The sequence below is a fragment of the Esox lucius genome, chromosome 23 (genome assembly GCF_011004845.1).
Source record: "Esox lucius isolate fEsoLuc1 chromosome 23, fEsoLuc1.pri, whole genome shotgun sequence".
NCBI lineage: Eukaryota > Metazoa > Chordata > Actinopteri > Esociformes > Esocidae > Esox > Esox lucius.
Window position 1 is genome coordinate 12,927,663 of NC_047591.1, and position 19,602 is coordinate 12,947,264.

The 19,602-nt window shown below is 39.4% G+C and overlaps 1 protein-coding gene across 6 annotated transcripts in view; it reads left to right on the plus strand.

Moving 5' to 3' along the window:
* syt1a (synaptotagmin Ia) overlaps positions 1-17,592 on the plus strand; it is a 243,483-nt gene extending 225,891 nt beyond the window's left edge. For all 6 annotated transcript variants that reach the window (XM_010887234.4, XM_010887237.4, XM_010887236.4 and 3 more), the window contains 2 exons: positions 9,522-9,655; positions 13,548-17,592. In XM_010887234.4, the coding sequence (XP_010885536.1) occupies positions 9,522-9,655; positions 13,548-13,754 (341 nt within the window). In that variant the 3' untranslated portion in view covers positions 13,755-17,592. The remainder of the gene's footprint in view (positions 1-9,521; positions 9,656-13,547) is intronic.
* The last annotated feature ends 2,010 nt before the right edge of the window (positions 17,593-19,602 follow it).

A 19,602-nucleotide genomic window follows, 5' to 3' on the forward strand; every position in this document is an offset into this window, starting at 1 on the left:
AAAGTGCCTCATTTCTATACATGGTTCTTTTAATATGAATGTAATTTTTTCCTTTTGATTATTAGCTGGTAAAATCCATTGAACTGTTTGTCTTTGGTCTGGGGGGGATTAAATGCCCCACATTCAACAGCATGGTGTGGTGATTGTAGTAAATATGCCTCTATATGTATAGATGCTGTGTAAAAAAGTTGCAATAACTTACACATTTGCCACTTATGGCAAGACATCGCACAGATGTTGAATGGTCACCATAATAACGGAATAGGAGAACAAACATCTAATTTCATTCTCTCCTTCACTCCTGCTTGCATGCGTAGGTGTTGCAGGGAAGGCTCATTGCCTGAGCAACCAACGATTGTTTCTTACAACACCTTGCTTGTTTCATCCATAAAGATAAATTCTAATTTGTAATTCTATGGTTCAGCAAGTGTTGGAAAGAGATCCGTGGGTTTTGTTTTTTTTTGGAGGGGGGGGTTCTATGGCTGTGTAGCAAATGCTTACAGGCAGAGAGAGCATGAAAGACGAGCAGTAAATTCTAGCCTCACTAATGAGCTAGTATTTATCAGTAGAGTTCAGGATGAATTAATATACACAGCTCAAGAAGACTCGAGGCACACACACACAGTTACACATCCACATCCATCCAAGGACGCACTATTTCCAATTCTCAACCGACATGACACGTCTTACCAGGTAATGCTCGTCTGCACCACAACTCAAATTTGATTATGAGCATTGTCCATTCTAAAACTGGCAATGTCTCAGAACAAAAGGTTTGTAGTTGAGTGTATAGTGACAACCAATTCAAAATCGGTGTGAAAGTTATATCTGCCAACCCGTTGCTAATTAAGAAGTTAGTTCATGCATAGCTTGACCTAGCAACTTAGAAATCGTTTGGAGGAGTGTAAGTTCAACTATAAATTCAAACAAGCGTGATTGTTCATGGATAGTCAAATTGCTCGAATATAATGGTTATAAACAAAATAGCATTCCCTCTCGCCTCACTGTTTCATCACATCGACATTACATTAATTACACATCAGCCGCAAGATTGGGATTAATAAACCCCTGTGACAAACAATGAAACCACACATTGTTTGTTGCAGGGGATCATGGAACCAATAGAAAGTCTCTATTTTTTCATGTGCTTTTGTATTCTCACACAACATTCTGGTGAGGTCATGTTGTGAAACACCGTCCTTCCACTATTACTCCTGATTATATTATTAAAATGTTCTATTTCTTCTAACTATTATAGGAGAAACAAGACCTTGCACCAAGTGGAGGCTGAAAATACTGTTATTGTGAACCTTTCATAGCAACGTTGTCTATGTGATCAGGCCAGGAGAGTGATGTGACCAACCTCACTTGTTCTACACTCCTCCGATCCATTGGCAAGTTTGATCGCGTGGCGCCAGCGGGCATCTGTAGGGCCTAACAAAGCCCATTTGGAATGTTTAGCGCAGATTTGTTCTTAGCGACCCCCAGACAAAATGCATCATTATGTGCCAACACAGCACTTTACATTGTCGATTTATCAGCTTATGTAATTATACTTGCCTTTTCAATTACAGATGGAGTGGGTCTAAGCAGGCAGCTGCTGTTTAAATGCATGCCGACTGGTACTGTGTCAGACCATTAGCTGATCAATCATCTTATATTTACACCAAGTTCTTTACTCAACACTTATAGAATTTCTGTTAAGACCACTAATGGCTGATATGTGCACTGTACAGCAATAGAAGTGGCAGTTTGTCCTTCATAAAAATGCCAATGTTGTGCCTGTGGCTGATGCCAGCAGAACACATATTGAAACCCAGGTACTCCAGGGATCAGTTGTGTGGGTGGTGGCTTCGCTGTAAAGACCTGCTGTTGCGTGGGAGAAAATACACATGACCAATAATGATTGCAGTGGGCACTAATGAACACTGTTTTCTATGGTGATGGGAGTTCCCATAGGGACCACAGAAACATGCTTGGAAAAGTCAGCCTGGCCATTGTGCTGTTAATGTACCAATATAGATTCATATAGAATGTCTTACTGACACCATTGAACACTCCTCAGTGTAGTCTGAGCTCCATGGTCACACGGTGTCAGCTGATATTGCTGAAGTGAATGAATGTATATGCACATAACTACGCACAGCTATCCTTCTAGTGGCCAGTGTTGAACAGCTTTCTATCCTTCTAGTGGCCGGTGTTGAACAGCTTTCTATCCTTCTAGTGGCCGGTGTTAAACAGCTTTCTGTCTTTCTAGTGGCCAGTGTTGAACTGCTTTCTATCCTTCTAGTGGCCAGTGTTGAACGGCTTTCTATCCTTCTAGGGGCCAGTGTTGAACAGTAGGCGGGGGGCGGTATTTGCTCTGAGGGCTGGATAACACAGTGGTGGTTATCAGACTCCCATGCTGATCTCATTGGATCCACGCTACCATTGCACTTCTGCACACAATGCCTTATTTCCTGCGTGTGTCATTGTGTTAGGAAATATGGGCCTATTTGGACGAAGGTCTCTACAGGCGAGCAGAGTGAGCTGTGTTTTTGGTATGAATCCAGGCGATTGGGGCCATGCTGGAGTTAGTCATATGACCCCCAGCGAAACATTAGTCCTCCCCAACATTTACATCACCTCAGCCCTCTTCGTGTTGCAGTTACCGCGCGCCTGGTCTGTTCTCCCATCCTCCTCACCCCTCACAGACCAGCAGGCCATCCGTGTCTGACCAACCAGAACCACTACCATCATGCAAACAGCACAGAACCTTCCCTCGTCTGTCAGAGCAGTGAGCCGGGTAGTCATTAGCCAGAACTCATGCCTCTCCTGCCATCATTTCCCACTCATAGCATGTGTGAGCTGTCAGTCAAGTTGACGAGGTAATGGAGAAACTGTGAAAGGAAAGCAGTTTCAAGGCAAAGGCAGGTAGTGCAAATCTCCCATATCTGAATCAGGAGAAAGGTTCGGGCAGTGGGCTGGGCTTGACATGGAATATGCCCGGGCTAATTGGTCCACGGTTAAATTGGTCACAGTGGTGAAAATTCTGGGGATTTCAGTTTGAATAGTAAGTAATGCCTAGTAATCTCAAGTTGCTGTTGGATTCAGGCTCTGCACTATGATTTCCATTTAGCACCATGAGTGGCTGCACTGCTGTGTGTTTTTTTTTGTGTGTGAGTTTGTGCATAGTTGTTTCTTAAGCATGTGGCTTCATAAAGGTTGTGACATGGTTAGAAACCAATTACTTTCTAAAAACCTAAATGAGACTTTCTCCTGGACTTTCACACCCAAAGGGAATCAGGATTACAGGAGCTATTGTTTTTCTTTCATGTTCCCAATTGATGTTTCAGATGGCGGGCTAGATGGCGGGTTCAAACAAAACATTGGGAGGTACTGGTGTCCAAAGCGGCCTGTTTTTTTTTATGACATGGATGTATAAGATTGATGTTTGTTTAATATGTATTCATCCATTTTAAGAGAACCCTAAGAACAAGCTCTTGTTTAACTAATTACATGGCCTAATAACAATAATGAAGTCAATTGTTGTTCAGTTTTTACTTTATGTGCATTGTTCAGTTGCTGTTTGAAAGGGAACAGCTATCTAGCCTACTGTTTGGGACTTGAAAAGGGAACATGAAAGATGAACAATAGCTCCTAGAATTCTCATTCACTCTGTGAATTTTGCAGACAGTGAAAGTTTTCTAACACAGTATCTCAAAGCGCAGTATTAAAAAAACATCCAAAAGTGCCGTTCTGCCAAAATAATAGACTTCAAAAGAGTGGCAGATAAAATAAATAATAGTCATGTGTACCTATAATAACAATAATTAGTAGGACTATATCACATTGTCACAGAGACAGAACTGGAGGAGGAAAAATAATAGATGGGCTGTGATTGGAATACTGCTGTCCAGTATTTCCAGTCTAATTACGACTCACCAAACCAAACGGTAATTTTCATTAAAATATGTATAATTAGTCATTATTCCTCTGGTAGCCCCCAAAAATTATAACAGCCAGATTCAATGCAACATGCTGTGCAGAGGAACTTCTTTCAAGCGTCTGTTCTAATCATCCGTAAAACGTCTTAGCTGAGCTTACATTTTATCACAGCCAAAGGCTTCATTTTGGTCAACAACCTCTTCTAGGTCAATATCTATCCCAAGACGGCCCACTATAATACAGTATATCATGAACACTCCCTGCCGACAAAACATTGCGGGCAAGATAACCTTTATCATAGTCTCTGCTGACAACGTTCAGGTTTGAGCCAGAGACTCAAGGTGATTAACAGTGTCAACTGTGACTCAATGTGCCAACGAAATGACTCCCACTAGTGACTCACCACAAGAGAGAGCTGTTCCTGTACACATTTGACTGAAATGGGTGTCATTTCTCACGGCCGCAGGGCTCTTCACTAGATGTGTGCACAGCTCTGATAACGGTCTAACATAAGTCTCTGGATTATGTACATCTGGCAATGTACCCTCACATAAAAGATGTACTAATGTGTAGAAGCACAGGAGGAAACTCACTGTCAACTGCCAACCTGAATGCAATGGAGTGTGTAAAGCCGGGAGCCACTATCAAGAGCCAATAGAATCTGTGGTGGTGAATCCTAAAGTGCTGTGGAATACTGTTGTTGAGTTCCATACAGGAGCACTGTGGAGGCTACTAGAGGATGAGGACATGCTGGTTAAGATAATGGATGTCTACAAGCTGCCACTGCTCATACTCTCCCACTCTCACCTCTTTCAACCCCCTCTCTCTCATCTCTTTCGCTCTATCTCGCTCTCGGTCCGTCTCTATCTCGCTCTCGGTCCGTCTCTCCCTCGCTCTCGGCCCGTCTCTCCCTCGCTCTCGGCCCGTCTCTCCCTCGCTCTCGGCCCGTCTCTCCCTCGCTCTCGGCCCGTCTCTCCCTCGCTCTCGGCCCGTCTCTCCCTCGCTCTCGGCCCGTCTCTCCCTCGCTCTCGGCCCGTCTCTCCCTCGCGTGTTTTTCCACCTCTTTTCCCTCTTCATCTCTTTCTATCCATCTCTCTCTGTGTCACAGGGGGGTAGTGAGTCTGTAAAGAGTAGGTTAATGGGACCTCCTTAGTGGAGAGGTTATCACATCACACAGGCCTCCAGTATTAATGAACCTTCTCTGCCCTGACTCAGTGCACCTACACAGCTCCATACAGCTCCATACAGTACGCCATCAAGCCTCTGGGCTGGAAACACTATTATTTGTTTTGTTTCTCATGCATACTGCCTGGCTACTTAAGGGAGTTCCAGGTCCGTAGCATCACTCTAGTCATTTACACAGCCTAGGTGTGGAGAGCAATGAGGCCAGACGCTATTATAATGATGAATGAATGGAAAACCAATTTGGCAATGATTAGGGAGATGTGGACGTTTGGAAGCACATGTGTGTGAGGGAGAAAGAGCAAACCTTTGTGTGTGTGTGTGTGTTAGTGAGGGGTTCAGTGCACGAATGTTTGTTTAGCAATGCTCTTTGTTGCTGAGATGTGTGTAATACTATATTCTGAATATCGGTAAAGCTGGGATGACAGTGGGCCTGCGTGCTCCTCCTCCATGACTCTTCAGATTGATGGAAGGTAAACTGAGATGACAGCTGGGCTTTATTTAACCTGCTTGTTTTGATGTTCATTCAACATTTCCAGGCAAGCCAACACACTCCACACAAGAGTAAGCAGCCCAAGTGAATGTATACATTTAAATGAATTTATTTGTGGTAAAAGACATTGATTATAAATCCTTATACTGTTTTCCCAGAAGATAGTGCTTAAAAGTATATCTTTTTTATTTGATTCTGTATGTGTTTACCTCAATGGTAAAACATTTAGAACATCTAATGATAAAATAGAAGAGATTGCATTATGTTAGGTGAAATTGCTATTCAAACTAGAGGCTTTCTCACCTTTTGTTTGATTTGCTAAGCACTTGTGTGATGTATGTGCACAAAATGTGATTGTATTCTGTTTTTTCTCTTTACGCTCAATATACTTTCATTTAATTGTGAGTGGCATTGATAGCCATTTTCTTTTGATTAGGCCTTCAATGACACCCAGTGGGGGGGGGGGGGGGGGGTCTTTTCTACATTCAAAATGTAGAAATTGGCCTCTCAGGGGCTGTTTCACTGCAGCTGACTACCAGAGTCTGGGTTTGAGCCTTGTTTTTATTTCAATTCAATACAAAGAAATTGGGCAAAGGAGGCTGAATTATCAATGTACCCTGATTTTCTGGCTCTTAATTTAATGATTATTAGTGCTCTGGACAAGGTCCAAAAACTCTTATTTGTATACTGTTTCAATTTGTTTTGATTCATGGTAAAGTGCATTGGTTTCCCTTAAAAAATCTAAAAGCCTAGCGGGACCTTAAAGCCTCTGTCCAAACCCAGTGTTTTAATGGTGGGAAAGAATATGTTGTATATTTCTTTTGATGTACAGGCTGTCATGTTCAAAGGTCCTCCATCATCGGTTTGACACTGAGCCAGCTGGGGGTGGAAAAGTGTCCGTTATGGCTGCTGCACAGATAGATCACATGGGACAGGTGCCTGCATTGTCCCTGCATTGTCTCCAACACACACACACGCACACCTGCATCTGACGTCACTGGTGTCATCACACACCTGCTACTTCCTGTTTATCGGAGGAGGGGGGGGCTTGCAGCTAGGATATGCTTCCGTAGATTAAAGCGCACAGACACAGCGGACGTTGACAGCACGCTCTCTCTCTCTCTCTCTCTCTTTCTGCGAAAGGCGCATCGCTTCAGCGACCGTGGCCACTCATCCACAAAATGGGCAAAGATTAGAGCTGTCTGGGACGAGCTGTCGAAATGAGACGGATATGAGTTGGGGTGCGTTGCCTTCCAAAACTCAATAATATCAGCCCCTCATCTGGCGGCGAGATAAGAGGAGTCTGGGTAGGACAGGGCTGAAGGGACAGCACAGGTGGTTTCTTATAACAGCTAAGGAATAGGTTACTGTGATAACCCCATCTGGTTGTTGTTGTTCTGGGAAGTGAAAGATTCAGTCTTGGTTTCTAGGGACCAGAGGTAGTCATTTCTCCAGTGCTGGTCATTCAGGGACAGGGCCATGCCTGGACGTGGGGGCCAGAGGTAGTCATTTTTCCAGTGCTGGTCATTCAAGGACAGGGTCGTGCCTGGATGTGGGGGTCCGAGTAGACTGAAGCTGCCAGATAAAGGTGTGGAATTGGAAAGTGTTTATTGGATTGTGAATGTGACATGTTTTTGTTGTATGGAGATATCACATACCAAGAAAGTATTAGAAAAACTTGCGTGTGTGTATATTTTATATATATGATGGTACTTGTGAGTCTGTGTGTATGTGTATGTGTGTATATATATATATATATATATAGCTCTGGAAAACACTAAGAGACCACTGCACCTTTTTCTTTCCTTTTCAAAAAAGTTGAAAAGGAAGGTTTTGAGTGAGGAACAGAAGGGTTTAAAATATAAGACCACTGAAAATTGAACGCTTCTGTTCCTCACTCAAAACTTTATTTTTCAACTTTTTTGGAAAGGAAAGAAAAAGGTGCAGTGGTCTCTTAATTTTTTTCCGGAGCTGTATGTGCGCCAGTACCAGTCAAAGGTTTTGGACACACCAACTCATTTAAAGGTATTTATTTTATTTTACCATTTACCACTTAGTAGAGTAATAGTGAAGACATCACAAGATCAAAGATCAAAATCCATTTCATATCGTTACATTCCAAATATATTTGGAGAAGTATGTCACACATTAAATACATTTGAAAATACATTTTAAAACATCTCATGGATCCTGAAATGCATCCATAAAATATGTATATTTGATGGCCAGTGTGCACGCGTGGGTTATAGATGTCAAAACCGTTTATCAGGATATAAAAAAACAATGGCCACCATACATATGTTCATCCAGCAACTATCAACGTTTGCCTATTAAAATGGCTTCCCATCTGTGTCAGCAGTTGTGGTGTGGAAGTCTGTCTGTAACCGACGGTTTCATGACGAATAGTTTCAAACAGGGGCATTTGCAGAACCCACAGAGGAGAGAAGTTGTCTGAAAAGAATTCACTACACTCAACCAAAAAAACTGAATGGAAAATAAACTGTAAAGAGGCTGTTGATAGAAGTGGCTGATAAAAAGGGGTAATACGGCTGCTTGATGCTCACAGTCGGTCACTGGAGGAGATTCTAATTTAGATACTGATGGGCCTTTTCACTCACTCTTCGTCCACTGTCTCTTTTATCATCCCGTAGATTTCCTTCACTGAACCGCAGGGGAATAATAAAAGTCACAATGGACACCTGCTCTTGAGGCTGCACTTCTGTTCTCCTTTCTTCTTTTTTTTTTCAGCTCTGTTCCTACAGTCCTGTCTCACTATTGCTCTTTCTAACCATTCTCTCTCTGTCCCTGTCTCCATTGCTTGTTTATTTATCCTCCTCTGTTCCTTCCTCCTTGCCTCGCCGTATACTGCACACTATAGGATGGGCCTGCCAGTGTTCAAGCACCTCAGTCTACCATCTGAATTGGATTAAAGGGAGTTCAGCTTCACCGATGTTTGCCTTGCAGGAAAGCTCACATATATTCTGGAGAACTTTCTAGCCGTACTCCATGTGCATCAAACAAGCAGCCCAATAAAGACACTCAGCAACTGGGAGCCACAGATGGGCACCAGGGAATATTTTGGATCAAGTCAACATTATGAGGACTGATTGTGATACTTTGCTTCATTGCTTCTTTACCATGCTGGAGTTAGTTGGAATGTCCATCCTTTCTGTAATTTAATTTGTCATTTTGAACAAAAATATTTTTCTATTTATTTATTTTTGTTGTATTCTAGAATTGACTTATACTGTACTGCCTCTTGTTTGGACATATGAATGTCCTTACCCTTTTCATTAAGATTGATTTGGTTTCAATGGTAAGGCATTATTAAAAAAGTTATTAGCTCTCTTAAGGCCACCAATCCCCCTCAACTTCCAGCTTGTGATTAGCATTCAGAAAGAGTGAGCCAATCAGAAGCGCTGAGAATTTCAGTTCAACATCTTGATTGTCCATGGTAAGCAGAAAGACTGATCCACTCTACCTGAGAGAGCATAAGTGGGTGTTTACTGGGAGCTTGAACATCATTTTAACATGTGCCTTCACATTATACACCTTTTGTTGTGTTATAGAATTAATTCATAATATATTTTTGCTATCAATCTACACACAATACCCCATAAAGACAAAGCGAAACACGTTTGTGGAAATCAGACCTTCCTGCGAAAATCTTTCTCTTGGCGAAAACATAACCCTCCCTTATGTAATGAAATTAGATTGATACAAATAACAATGTGCAACCTTCTGAAATATGATTGAAAGTACATTGAATGTTTTCAAACTGTGACAGCCAAATAAAAGGAAGGGCAATGAGCAACTAAAACATGAATGCATCTACAATAAAAAGTGCAGATTCGGGGCTACAGACCTTGAAAAGAGGCTGAGCTATAGTTTCTAACCAGGCCCATTCTTCTTTCCTTAGATCCTTACGTGAAGATCCACCTGATGCAGAACGGGAAGAGGCTGAAGAAGAAGAAGACGACCATCAAAAAGAACACCCTGAACCCTTACTACAATGAGTCCTTCAGCTTTGAAGTGCCATTTGAACAAATCCAGGTAAGAGTCTTACAGTACATCCCAATACATACCTTTGCATGTTGTTCAAGCCATAAACTAGATTATAAACTGTTCAGTATTTTATGAAAAATACTGAAAGAATTACTACAATCGAGATACTCCTTTAATGCTGAGACGTATGATTGAGTTCTCCGGTGGTGTGTAACGGGGGGGCTTTGGTTGCTTAAAATGAGATTGAGTGTGTGCTCATCATTCACTGCAGGATAATAAGCCTCAATCTATTGTTGTGTTATAATTAAATATGCTGTTGTTTTTAATCAGTATACATTTTATGAGACAAATGCACCAGGGATTGGTGAGGTATTATACAATGTTCAACACTTCACTGAATACTGTACCCCCCGGGGGGGGGGGGCTTTCAACTTTTAATAACGCAGCAGTATTATTATGGGTTCCCTTTTTTTTTATCCAACCCCTGAAAACGCATGGAAATGAGTTTTGGGAAATTACACTTGACTCACTTTTTATTTTTAATCCAACTGCTGAAAACGCATGGAAATGTATTTTATGGAAATTACACTTGAGTCTATGCTCCTCTGTTCTCTATCCACGGATTTAGTCTGCTTCATCATGATTTAAAGAGATGGAGCTATCATGCCAGGTTTTTATTTTAATTTAGACAGAATATTTCCAAACAAGCCCACATTAAGATCAGGTGTAGACAGTTAATGGGCTCCACACACTTGAGCACACCGAATAAAAAAGATATTAGAGTTTGGTGTTGCTGACAAAGAAATGTACATGTTTCTTTACTAGAAGTTTCTTATTTTAAACCAGTTAACCAGTTCATGTTTTCATGTACTGGTTTCATTCATGTTGAATGGGAGTTTTCTGAAGTTTAAATGAAATATATCACCTGTTGTAAATGTATTTACAATATGAGTAAAATAGTTTTCCTTCCAAAATATTCCTGTCAAATGTGTAAAAAAACATACTTTTTTTGAGGGAATGGTGTGGATGTACCCCAACAACAGAATGGTGTGGGTGTATACTGTACCAATCATGAAAAACATTTCTGTGAGCAGACGGCCAATTGGAAACTGTTTATTGGCCAGATCCCCCTGAGCATTTTTCATATGGTCTGTTTGAGATAGTTTGAGGTGTTTTTTAAGTAAGCTTTGGTCATAAATATAATCGTATATAATCAACAACATTATTTGGGTTTCAGTTTACAGAAAGAGGAAAGTTTTCACTGTGCAGTTTAAATAGAACCATAACAAAACCTGTTCAACAAGACATGTCTGCAACATCACCAGAAATGACATGGAAAGGTTCAGTTAAGCCTCTTCCCAAATCGCCCCGAGTCTAACACCCTCTTGAGACGATTTGACTGGTATAAGTAGCATCATGAATTTGAAGTCCATACAATCCAAAAACAAGCTAACCGTCAAATTTTATTTTGCGGTTCTTCTGGTTCACCCCCAATTGTTCAAATAAACGATTTTTGAGGTTCCTCAAACAACCTATTACAGAACTTTTGGGTATATATTTTGTGGGGATGGGTTCTGGTTTGGGGAACTATTAATGAGTTATTTGAATTACACATTACACTCACACATTTTTTTCATGAAGAACTTGATCTCAATGTGAAGATGTATTCATCTGTGAGAGTGTTGCTTAGAGAAAACATATGCATAGAAATAAGGATGAAATTAAATGTTAATTCCAGAACAGAATCCTAAAGAATCCTACAAAATTCTACGAACACTTTGCACATATTTAATAATTCATTATTGGATTTTCATGTTCTAAAATAAATAGAATAATCAAAGTAGAAGCAGTTTGGCTTGGCCTAGCCTGTTTCACATTTTACTGGCATAATATAATAATTTACACAGTGATGAACAGATAGTGGAAGAAGTAATTTCTTGGCCACCACAATAATGCTGAATCAATGCTTCTAGCTGACAATACATGTTGTCATTGTCAGTTTGTGATGAAAAGCCTCTTAGGGACAAGCTAGACTACTACAATAAGGGGAACAATTTCTTATCAGAAAAGCTGTGAGATTTCAGTTCGGCACACATGCATATTGTACATGATTGAAGGAATATCAGCTTTTATATGACTGTCAAAGCACCTATCACAACGTTCCCTGACCGCTCATTGTATTTTCTTGACCTAGTGAAAGGAAAGAGGGGCCTATTTCTCAGCTGCTTTTTCATACAATTGGTTCTGCATTAGTGAATATTATTAAAAAAAGATTACTATGTCACTGAGGTTTGTAGCCATTCCTTTATTTTTGCTCCCAGTGAATCTCCCCAAAAACTGTTGTCAATACGCACTCTTAATTGCTTCTTTACGGTGTGATTCTGAAACGTTTTTATCCGATTCAATTAAGTCAATATAGAGTTGGCAGTACATAGTATGGCACTTATACTGTTTAGCCATGATTGAGGACAAAGAACGTCATGAGACATTAGTTTAAAACTACTATGCCCAGAGAATTAAAGAAGATAAAGTGCATGCAAATTGTGCCGAGGGAGAATTATCTGTGAGCAGGCGTCAACACTCCAGGCATGAGAATGTAATTGCCTCAAATTTATTTAGCACTTCACAGCTCAGAACCCACGAGTTTGGTTCCACGTGTCTCCATTTCAATTGGGAGTCTAGCCCCGCCTAGTCTGTGAGGACGCAAGCATCATCTGCACGTCCTCTACACACTTTTTGCTGAGAGAGGAGACAGTGAAAGAAATATATACTAGGGCCTATTCTGTTCATATAGGAACTGCAGCAATAAAGCTATGAATTGTAATGTATTCAAATAGGGACCCAGCACTCATGATGTTCCCATTTCCAAACTGTTGGGGAATGTTGTATTAACATAAAATAAACACAATATAATTAAATGTTATCACCTTTGTAAAAAAACTAAAGATGTAAACTTTTTAGGAAATATAATAGTGTTTTATGGCCTAAGGCAGTGTCAGTTAACTATGGTCACTAGATAAGGGCTATGCTTGGCTAACTTCATGGTTGAGTGCACAGGGGGACAAAAACAGCGCTGCTTGGCGGGACTTATTTTGGAGGATCCATATGCCTATCTTTGAATCTCCCAAACCCACAGAGTTGCTGCAATTAGTCAAATTTTATAGAACGAAACTGGTAGCAACATTTGTAATGTATTATTATTCATATTTTAAGGCTTGCTTTTGGAGAACAATGACTAAGCACTTACATGGGTAGGGCAGCTCCTTTCCTCTTTGAGCACTCCATGGATCAAAACTTAATCAGAGCTCTTAGTGTGCCAACTCATATTGTCTGCCAGCTCCTGAAGCACGGGTAACCCCTAGTTGCTGAGATACTTTCAAAGAACACATGCTAAGGCTGAATGGTTGACATCTGAGTAAGCCTACAATCTGTGTTTTGCTCTGAAGCAATTCTGTTCCAGTCATCAAATGGCAATGACTGCTAATAACTGCTACTACTCCTGCATATAAAACTGGCTCTTAAGTTTTAAAGGGAGCATTTCCCTTTGCATTCAGATTTTCTCATAACAAGACTTTAACAAAAACCATGATGAGAATGTTATGTTCAAGTACTGCAATAAAAATTGAGTTGTTTCTAAATATTCTCAGAACTCTTACAATTGGGTGCTCCTACAATATTACTGAGAATGTAACGAAATGTATCCATGTTTTAAACTTTTAGAAAACATTTCCTTTGTCCAGTTCTATGAATGGGCTTAGAATGTTCCAAAGTCAAATAACTGTACTGTACCATTCCCAGAATCTTGTGGGAAGGTTTTATGCAAAATAACCATAACCAGAATTTCTCAATGTTATGTGCTAGCTGGCTACGTTTATTTACTTGTACAGTGTGTCGATCCCAGAAACTCATCAACCCTAACATGCTATTTTTTACTTCACAGAAAGTTCAAGTTGTTGTTACTGTTCTGGACTATGACAAGATTGGGAAAAACGATGCCATTGGCAAGGTCTTTGTCGGCCTCAACAGCTCAGGAACGGAGCTGCGCCACTGGTCGGATATGCTGGCCAACCCCAGGAGACCCATTGCCCAATGGCATGTGCTGAAGGCAGAGGAGGAGGTGGACGCTCAGCTTTCCACCAAGAAATAGGCAGGGCCCTTTCAGAACCTGTCCTGTAGTGTGTTTTAGCCAGTATGTGTAAATACCTCAGTGATATCTCATCCTATCCACAGTCAAATCAAACCCCTCCCACTCTTCCTACCCACCCAAAGTATTCATTTTCTTGCCCTCTTTTCTAACTGTTAATGGTTCTTTCAACACACCAAAAGTTGTGATTTTTTTGTTTCTATTTGTCAGGTTCAGAGTCCCTGCTCTGAATTGCCATCCATCTCCACGCCCAAAATGCCCCTAACCAAATGCCCCCTTCTTTTAAGCAATATGATCTGTATAGATAGCGCATGACTGAAAGGAACTTATTGTACCACAGTTGTATATATCAGTATGCAGACAAAAATGATTTCTAGTTTGTGTTTGTATGTTGTTACCCGTTTCCTAATCTGTGTATATCTAGATGTTTTTAATAAGATGTTCTATTTTAAATTATGTAAATGCAGATATAGGAGAGCCAATATTATATATTACAGGATTTAAAGATTAGACCTTATTGCATTCCAGAAGAATTTCAAACTGCTGGTATACTCACATTATAAAGGACAGTGTCTGGTTTTATGTTTACTAATGAACCATTGCAGCCATTTTTTTTTTAATATTCTTATAAATAATAGAAACTAGGCCATTAACTACTATGATTCTATGGTTTAATAATGTATATGCTTCTGAAAATTATTTAGGCACGTGGTTTCTTATTCACGTTTTTATACTAATTTCTCAATCAAAGGACCTATGCGTTTTGCTTGAAACTCAATGTTTTGGGGGATCTCTCAAATCAATGCAAACCGGTCAGCCTTCTTCTTTTCCTGGCATTCAAGCAGGGTGTAACATTGTGACACTGTCATTTACTTTAAGTAAAATAGTTCCACATTGTAATATTTTCGTAAATTGTTCTTATTTGTTTTTCACAGACCAGTCCTCTAAATCCCAAACGACTATTCCCCGTTGGAACTCACCCCATGTGAAATAGCACCGAGCAGTAGCCACTGTGTCCTTAAGCTTGTTGAACAATATTTTAACTGCTTACTTTCGATAGCCTTGTGGTTGGAAACAGATTACGTTCAGGATAATGGAGTCTCAAGGTCTTCAAAGATGGAGCAAAGAGTTTTGACTCGAAGCTTTAAGACGACAGTTTTTTTAGATAAATTCAGCATCTGACTATTTTTTAGTAAACTGCATGATTTTTTAAACAATATTTGCTAAAGGCTGGGATGGCAGAGAGATGTACCAACACCATGGGGCTGTCTCTTATGATACAATCCCCTTGCCTTCAATCAGTTGAATCTAGATTAAAGCTGAAGTGAGATATTTGATGGGTCAGTATATGCTTTTTATATTGACAGGAATTAAAGTGAGTTTCTAAACACTGCCATTTTCAGGGAGGTGACACATGTATACTTATCCTCTCTTCATGTACACTCCCAACTAGGTAGTGGTCGTAGCTTTGTTTATTGGGAACAATGTCTTTGGCTGCATATGGTGCCCTGAATAGCAGTCCTTTGCTTTGTGTTGCCTTCTCACAGTGACAATAGATCTAGCCATGTTATACTGCCAAACTTACTTTCTATGTGGCTACTGTTTTGCACTGTATGTCTTTGAACCGACAATAGCTTGTTAATTTATTTACATCCTTCTGGACTATGTTGACTGGCTTTATTTCAAGATGCTTAATGATACCAACTGGCTCTTGGTATTTAAGTAAAAGAACTGTACATGAAAGCATCAACAATATTACTCTTCTATAAGTCCAGCCATAGTTAGTTTTCTATTGTTGGGTCGGAGTATGACACCAAGAGAACAATGGGATATAAAAAAAAAAAGAACCGTAAAAGTTAATGGTCTGCATAAGTGATAATATTAGTCAATTTGTCCTTTACTACGGGTCCAACAAGAGGTGTAAGCAAGAAGTTTGATTCCATGAAGTCTATGAAGTCTCTTATCTTGGAGGAACCTCTTGCGTACATGTATACTCGACGCTAGCTTCAGGAGAAGTTTCTAAATGTTTTCAATGTTATTGTGTAGTTGATAGCTCTATTATGAAAAAGCTATTTGTCATTCCATATGCGTCTCTAAGGACTGCTTTGTGTATCACTGTGACTACCGTGCGTGCTTAGAGGTGTAGAGTTTATCAGTAGATAGCGACCAGTTTGTTCTGTAGTGATGTTGTTCTGACATTTCCCTTCTACATGCTGAGAGTGTGCGTGGTATCGTCAGTCCTAATAACTGTGGAGCGACTGGTTGGCTGATTGACGGGGCTATACGCAGGAGATACGGGAGATTTTATTTTTACGGAGAGCAAGAAAACAGTTGGATTCACACAGCATTTCGTTGAGCACTGTGCAATACTTGTATGTTCATCCCATGGTGTTATGTGGGTGGTGTTTACCCAAGGAAAAAAAAAATCATATTTGAAACGGAGTCTAATCAAGTCAGATGTATTCCTCTCCAAAGAGATGGTTAGGACACAGCACATGTAAATTCTGTTGAGGTTGGAGTTGACATCGTTTTAGCCCTCCTTTTCTTTTTTCTTGCACACAGATCAGCATTATAATATTTAGGACATATTGGGATTTGGGAACTACAACAACGACACTTAAACATGTAAATGCCGCCCCCCCCCCCCCCCCCAAAAAAATAAATAAAACGAATTATAATGTCAATATTTTCATAAATGTTCTAAAGGTTATTGAAATAGTTATATTGAAATGGTCATGATTATTATTAAACAAATCAGATGGTGTCAAACTAACAAACTTTATCCGTATCAGCCTGACCTACTATATTACATGAAATGATTATTTTATTAATAACTTATGTTCACTGCCCTATTGAAAATGCTTTTATATTTTAAATGAAACTCTGTACAGTATGGAATGTGTGTTTGTCAATTACTTTTGCAGTGTGATTAGTAGTTGGCATTTTAGTTCTGAAACACTTTGATTTGTGTGTGCTGATTTATTTATTTGTGTACCTTATTGGGTAGACCTTCCCCAGATAAATAATACATTCCAGAAACATTTAATGTACATTTAATCACAGTTGTCTGTCCTAATCAGTTAAATTTCCTCTTGAATTATAGATGTTTCATTTGAGATTTATTAAGCATCCCTTAACTCATCCTTTAATGAATTACAGAAATGCTTGCTATAAAACAAGGATAAAATGTACAGTAGCCCCTGTATTTAAAATATATGATAAATTTCATAGGGGAGTTGGGATTACACAAAATAAATTAAAAGCGTGAGACGCTTGAGGACAGACCGCAAGAGACAGCATTGCAGGTTGCAGGATCAGATCATGATGTATGTGAAGTACCACAAGAAAAGCCATTACCTGCACTGCAATACAAGACTACTCTTATTGGTCCCCCTACCAAAGCATGGAAGTAAAGCCCCTTTTTATTCAAGAAAAGCCCATACAACTCGCTATGTGACAAACTTACAAGATTCTCTAGAATGACAACAGAAATCCACACTAACCTTTCAAGACAAAGCTGTGTAAAGTATTAGAATCTGATGCTGTAGAGAGATCCTAGTTGCCTTTGTGTATATCAACTGCCTGCTTGAGTATTTTGTGCGTTGACATTTTCTCTGTAATCTTGTAGAACTGTTTTGGGGTGTTTTTTCCTGCCATATGGCTCGCAACGACAGCGAGCTGACAGTTATATTGCTGTGCATACCTTCATTTTTGACGAGGTGTTTTACAGTTTTGTTTCACTTTGTGTAGTGATTCACTCTGTGGAGTTTTCTGACTGTTGTTATATAACTTCATATACACATGATCAATAAAAAATGTTTTATTTCCTGTTGATACAGAACCTTTTCAAGTGCTTCTTTTGTATGTCAATTTGTTCTGACTGAGCAGATACTATTGACATAAACTATTGACATTAGTAAACAGGCTTTTAGCTTTCCTAAATTGATCACCTGGATATGCATTACTATCATATCCAGGTACTATTGTTTGCTAATCCATGTTGATCATTTTAAAAGGCTAATCATTAGAAAAACCTTTTGCGATTGTTAGCACCGGTCAAAACATTCATGCTGATTAAAGAAGCAATAAATCTGGCCTTTAGACTAGTTCAGTATCTTCAGTGTCAGCGTTCGTGGGTTCAATTACAGGCTCAAATGGCCAAAAACAAAGAACTATCTAATGATCAATTAGCCTTTGGATTAGCAAACGCAACGTGCTAGTGGAACACAGACAATGGGCCTCTGTGTGCCTACATATATATATTCCATTGAAAATCGGCTGTTTCCAGCTACAATACTCATTTACAACATTAACAGTGACTACCCTTTATTTCTGATCAGTTAAATATTTTAATTGAAAGCAAAATTGCTTTTCATTCAAAAATAAGGACATTTCTAAGTGACCCCAAACTTTTGAAAGGTAGTGTGTTTGCGTGTGATTGTGTGTGGACGCATGACTAATTTCCATTCTCCACACCTTATATTAATTTGATAGTAAACTAGGAATGCTAAAAGCACTAATGTCAATAGTGTATGTCAATAATATTGTACTTACAATTTTACTGCATTGCTTGTGAGGATGTTTAATGGAGATTAAATTGGTTTGGATTTAAAAATCAAAGTTTCCATATCCTCTAACTCTAACACCAAAGTCCCTAAGCCTAAACTTAGATCTAACTCTAAACCCTGAGCCTAACCCTGTTCTGAATTGCATCCCTAAGCCCAATACCAAATATGAAAAAATATGTAGAATAGTTATATAGAAGAAATGGTTTTATGTCCTTCACTCCCAGGGATATTGTGTGGAAATAACTTTGGACAGTTTAGGCAGTTTGGTTTGAGGTTTGTTACTGAACTAAAAACTGATCATACCCATATGGACATTGAGGTGACAGGACATTTTCTGATGTCTGATCTACATCATTGGTTTCAGTAAACGTACACTGTGACTGAGCAATAATGTTTTTATTAAAATCCTTTCTATTGTTTCTCTTGCAAACTGTCTGTCACAGTGTACATTTGATCTGAAATTTCATTTTTGACATTCAGCTACCCATAACCGCCTGATCAGCCTAAGGGTGCCTTGGGTGTGTTGAACTTTCCCCTGTGCAAATAGATGTGTCCCGAAAGTGAACATCCACCATAAACTCAGGTTTTGGGGAACAAAATGTCTAGAAACAACCCCAAGCTCCTATCCAGTAGTAAGCAAAATGTCCTAGAGGGTAGTGGCTTGGGGTATTATGGTCACTCATTTGGTTAAATTATTGCTTAATTACTCTGTTTTTGGAAGAATCTAATTTCCTTAATAAAGATTCTCCCAAAGACAGAGTAATTCAAGTTAAATAGTCAGAGGGAAAGTATGCAGGAAATAAGAAGCAAACATTTGATAATTTATTGTTCGTTATTTCCTATAAACCCATTGTATTAAATATTTTTAACATATTAACTTTATACATATTGAAATTCTGTTAACATTTTGTATTATCAACATTTATTTTGCCAGAACCTGTTATCCAGAGCAACTTATGGTAAGTACTGAGTGCATACATTTTCATATTGGTCCTTCAGATGAATCAAGCCTATAACACTTGCAATACACCTGTCATGCTCTTATCAAGTGAGTTACAGGAAAGTCTCCTGCAGTTATTTTATTCAGAAGTTGACTAAAGCACAAATGGGGATGACATGACAAATATTATACATTTTAAATGACTTGCCGTTGTTTTGTTGGTCTTGTTGGAGCTATGGCTCTTATTGTAAGTACACACATGAAGCTGAAAGAAAACCATTTAAATGTATTTTCTATGTAGAGAGACGAAAGTGATTCGATCTAACCGTGAAGTCGTAGACAT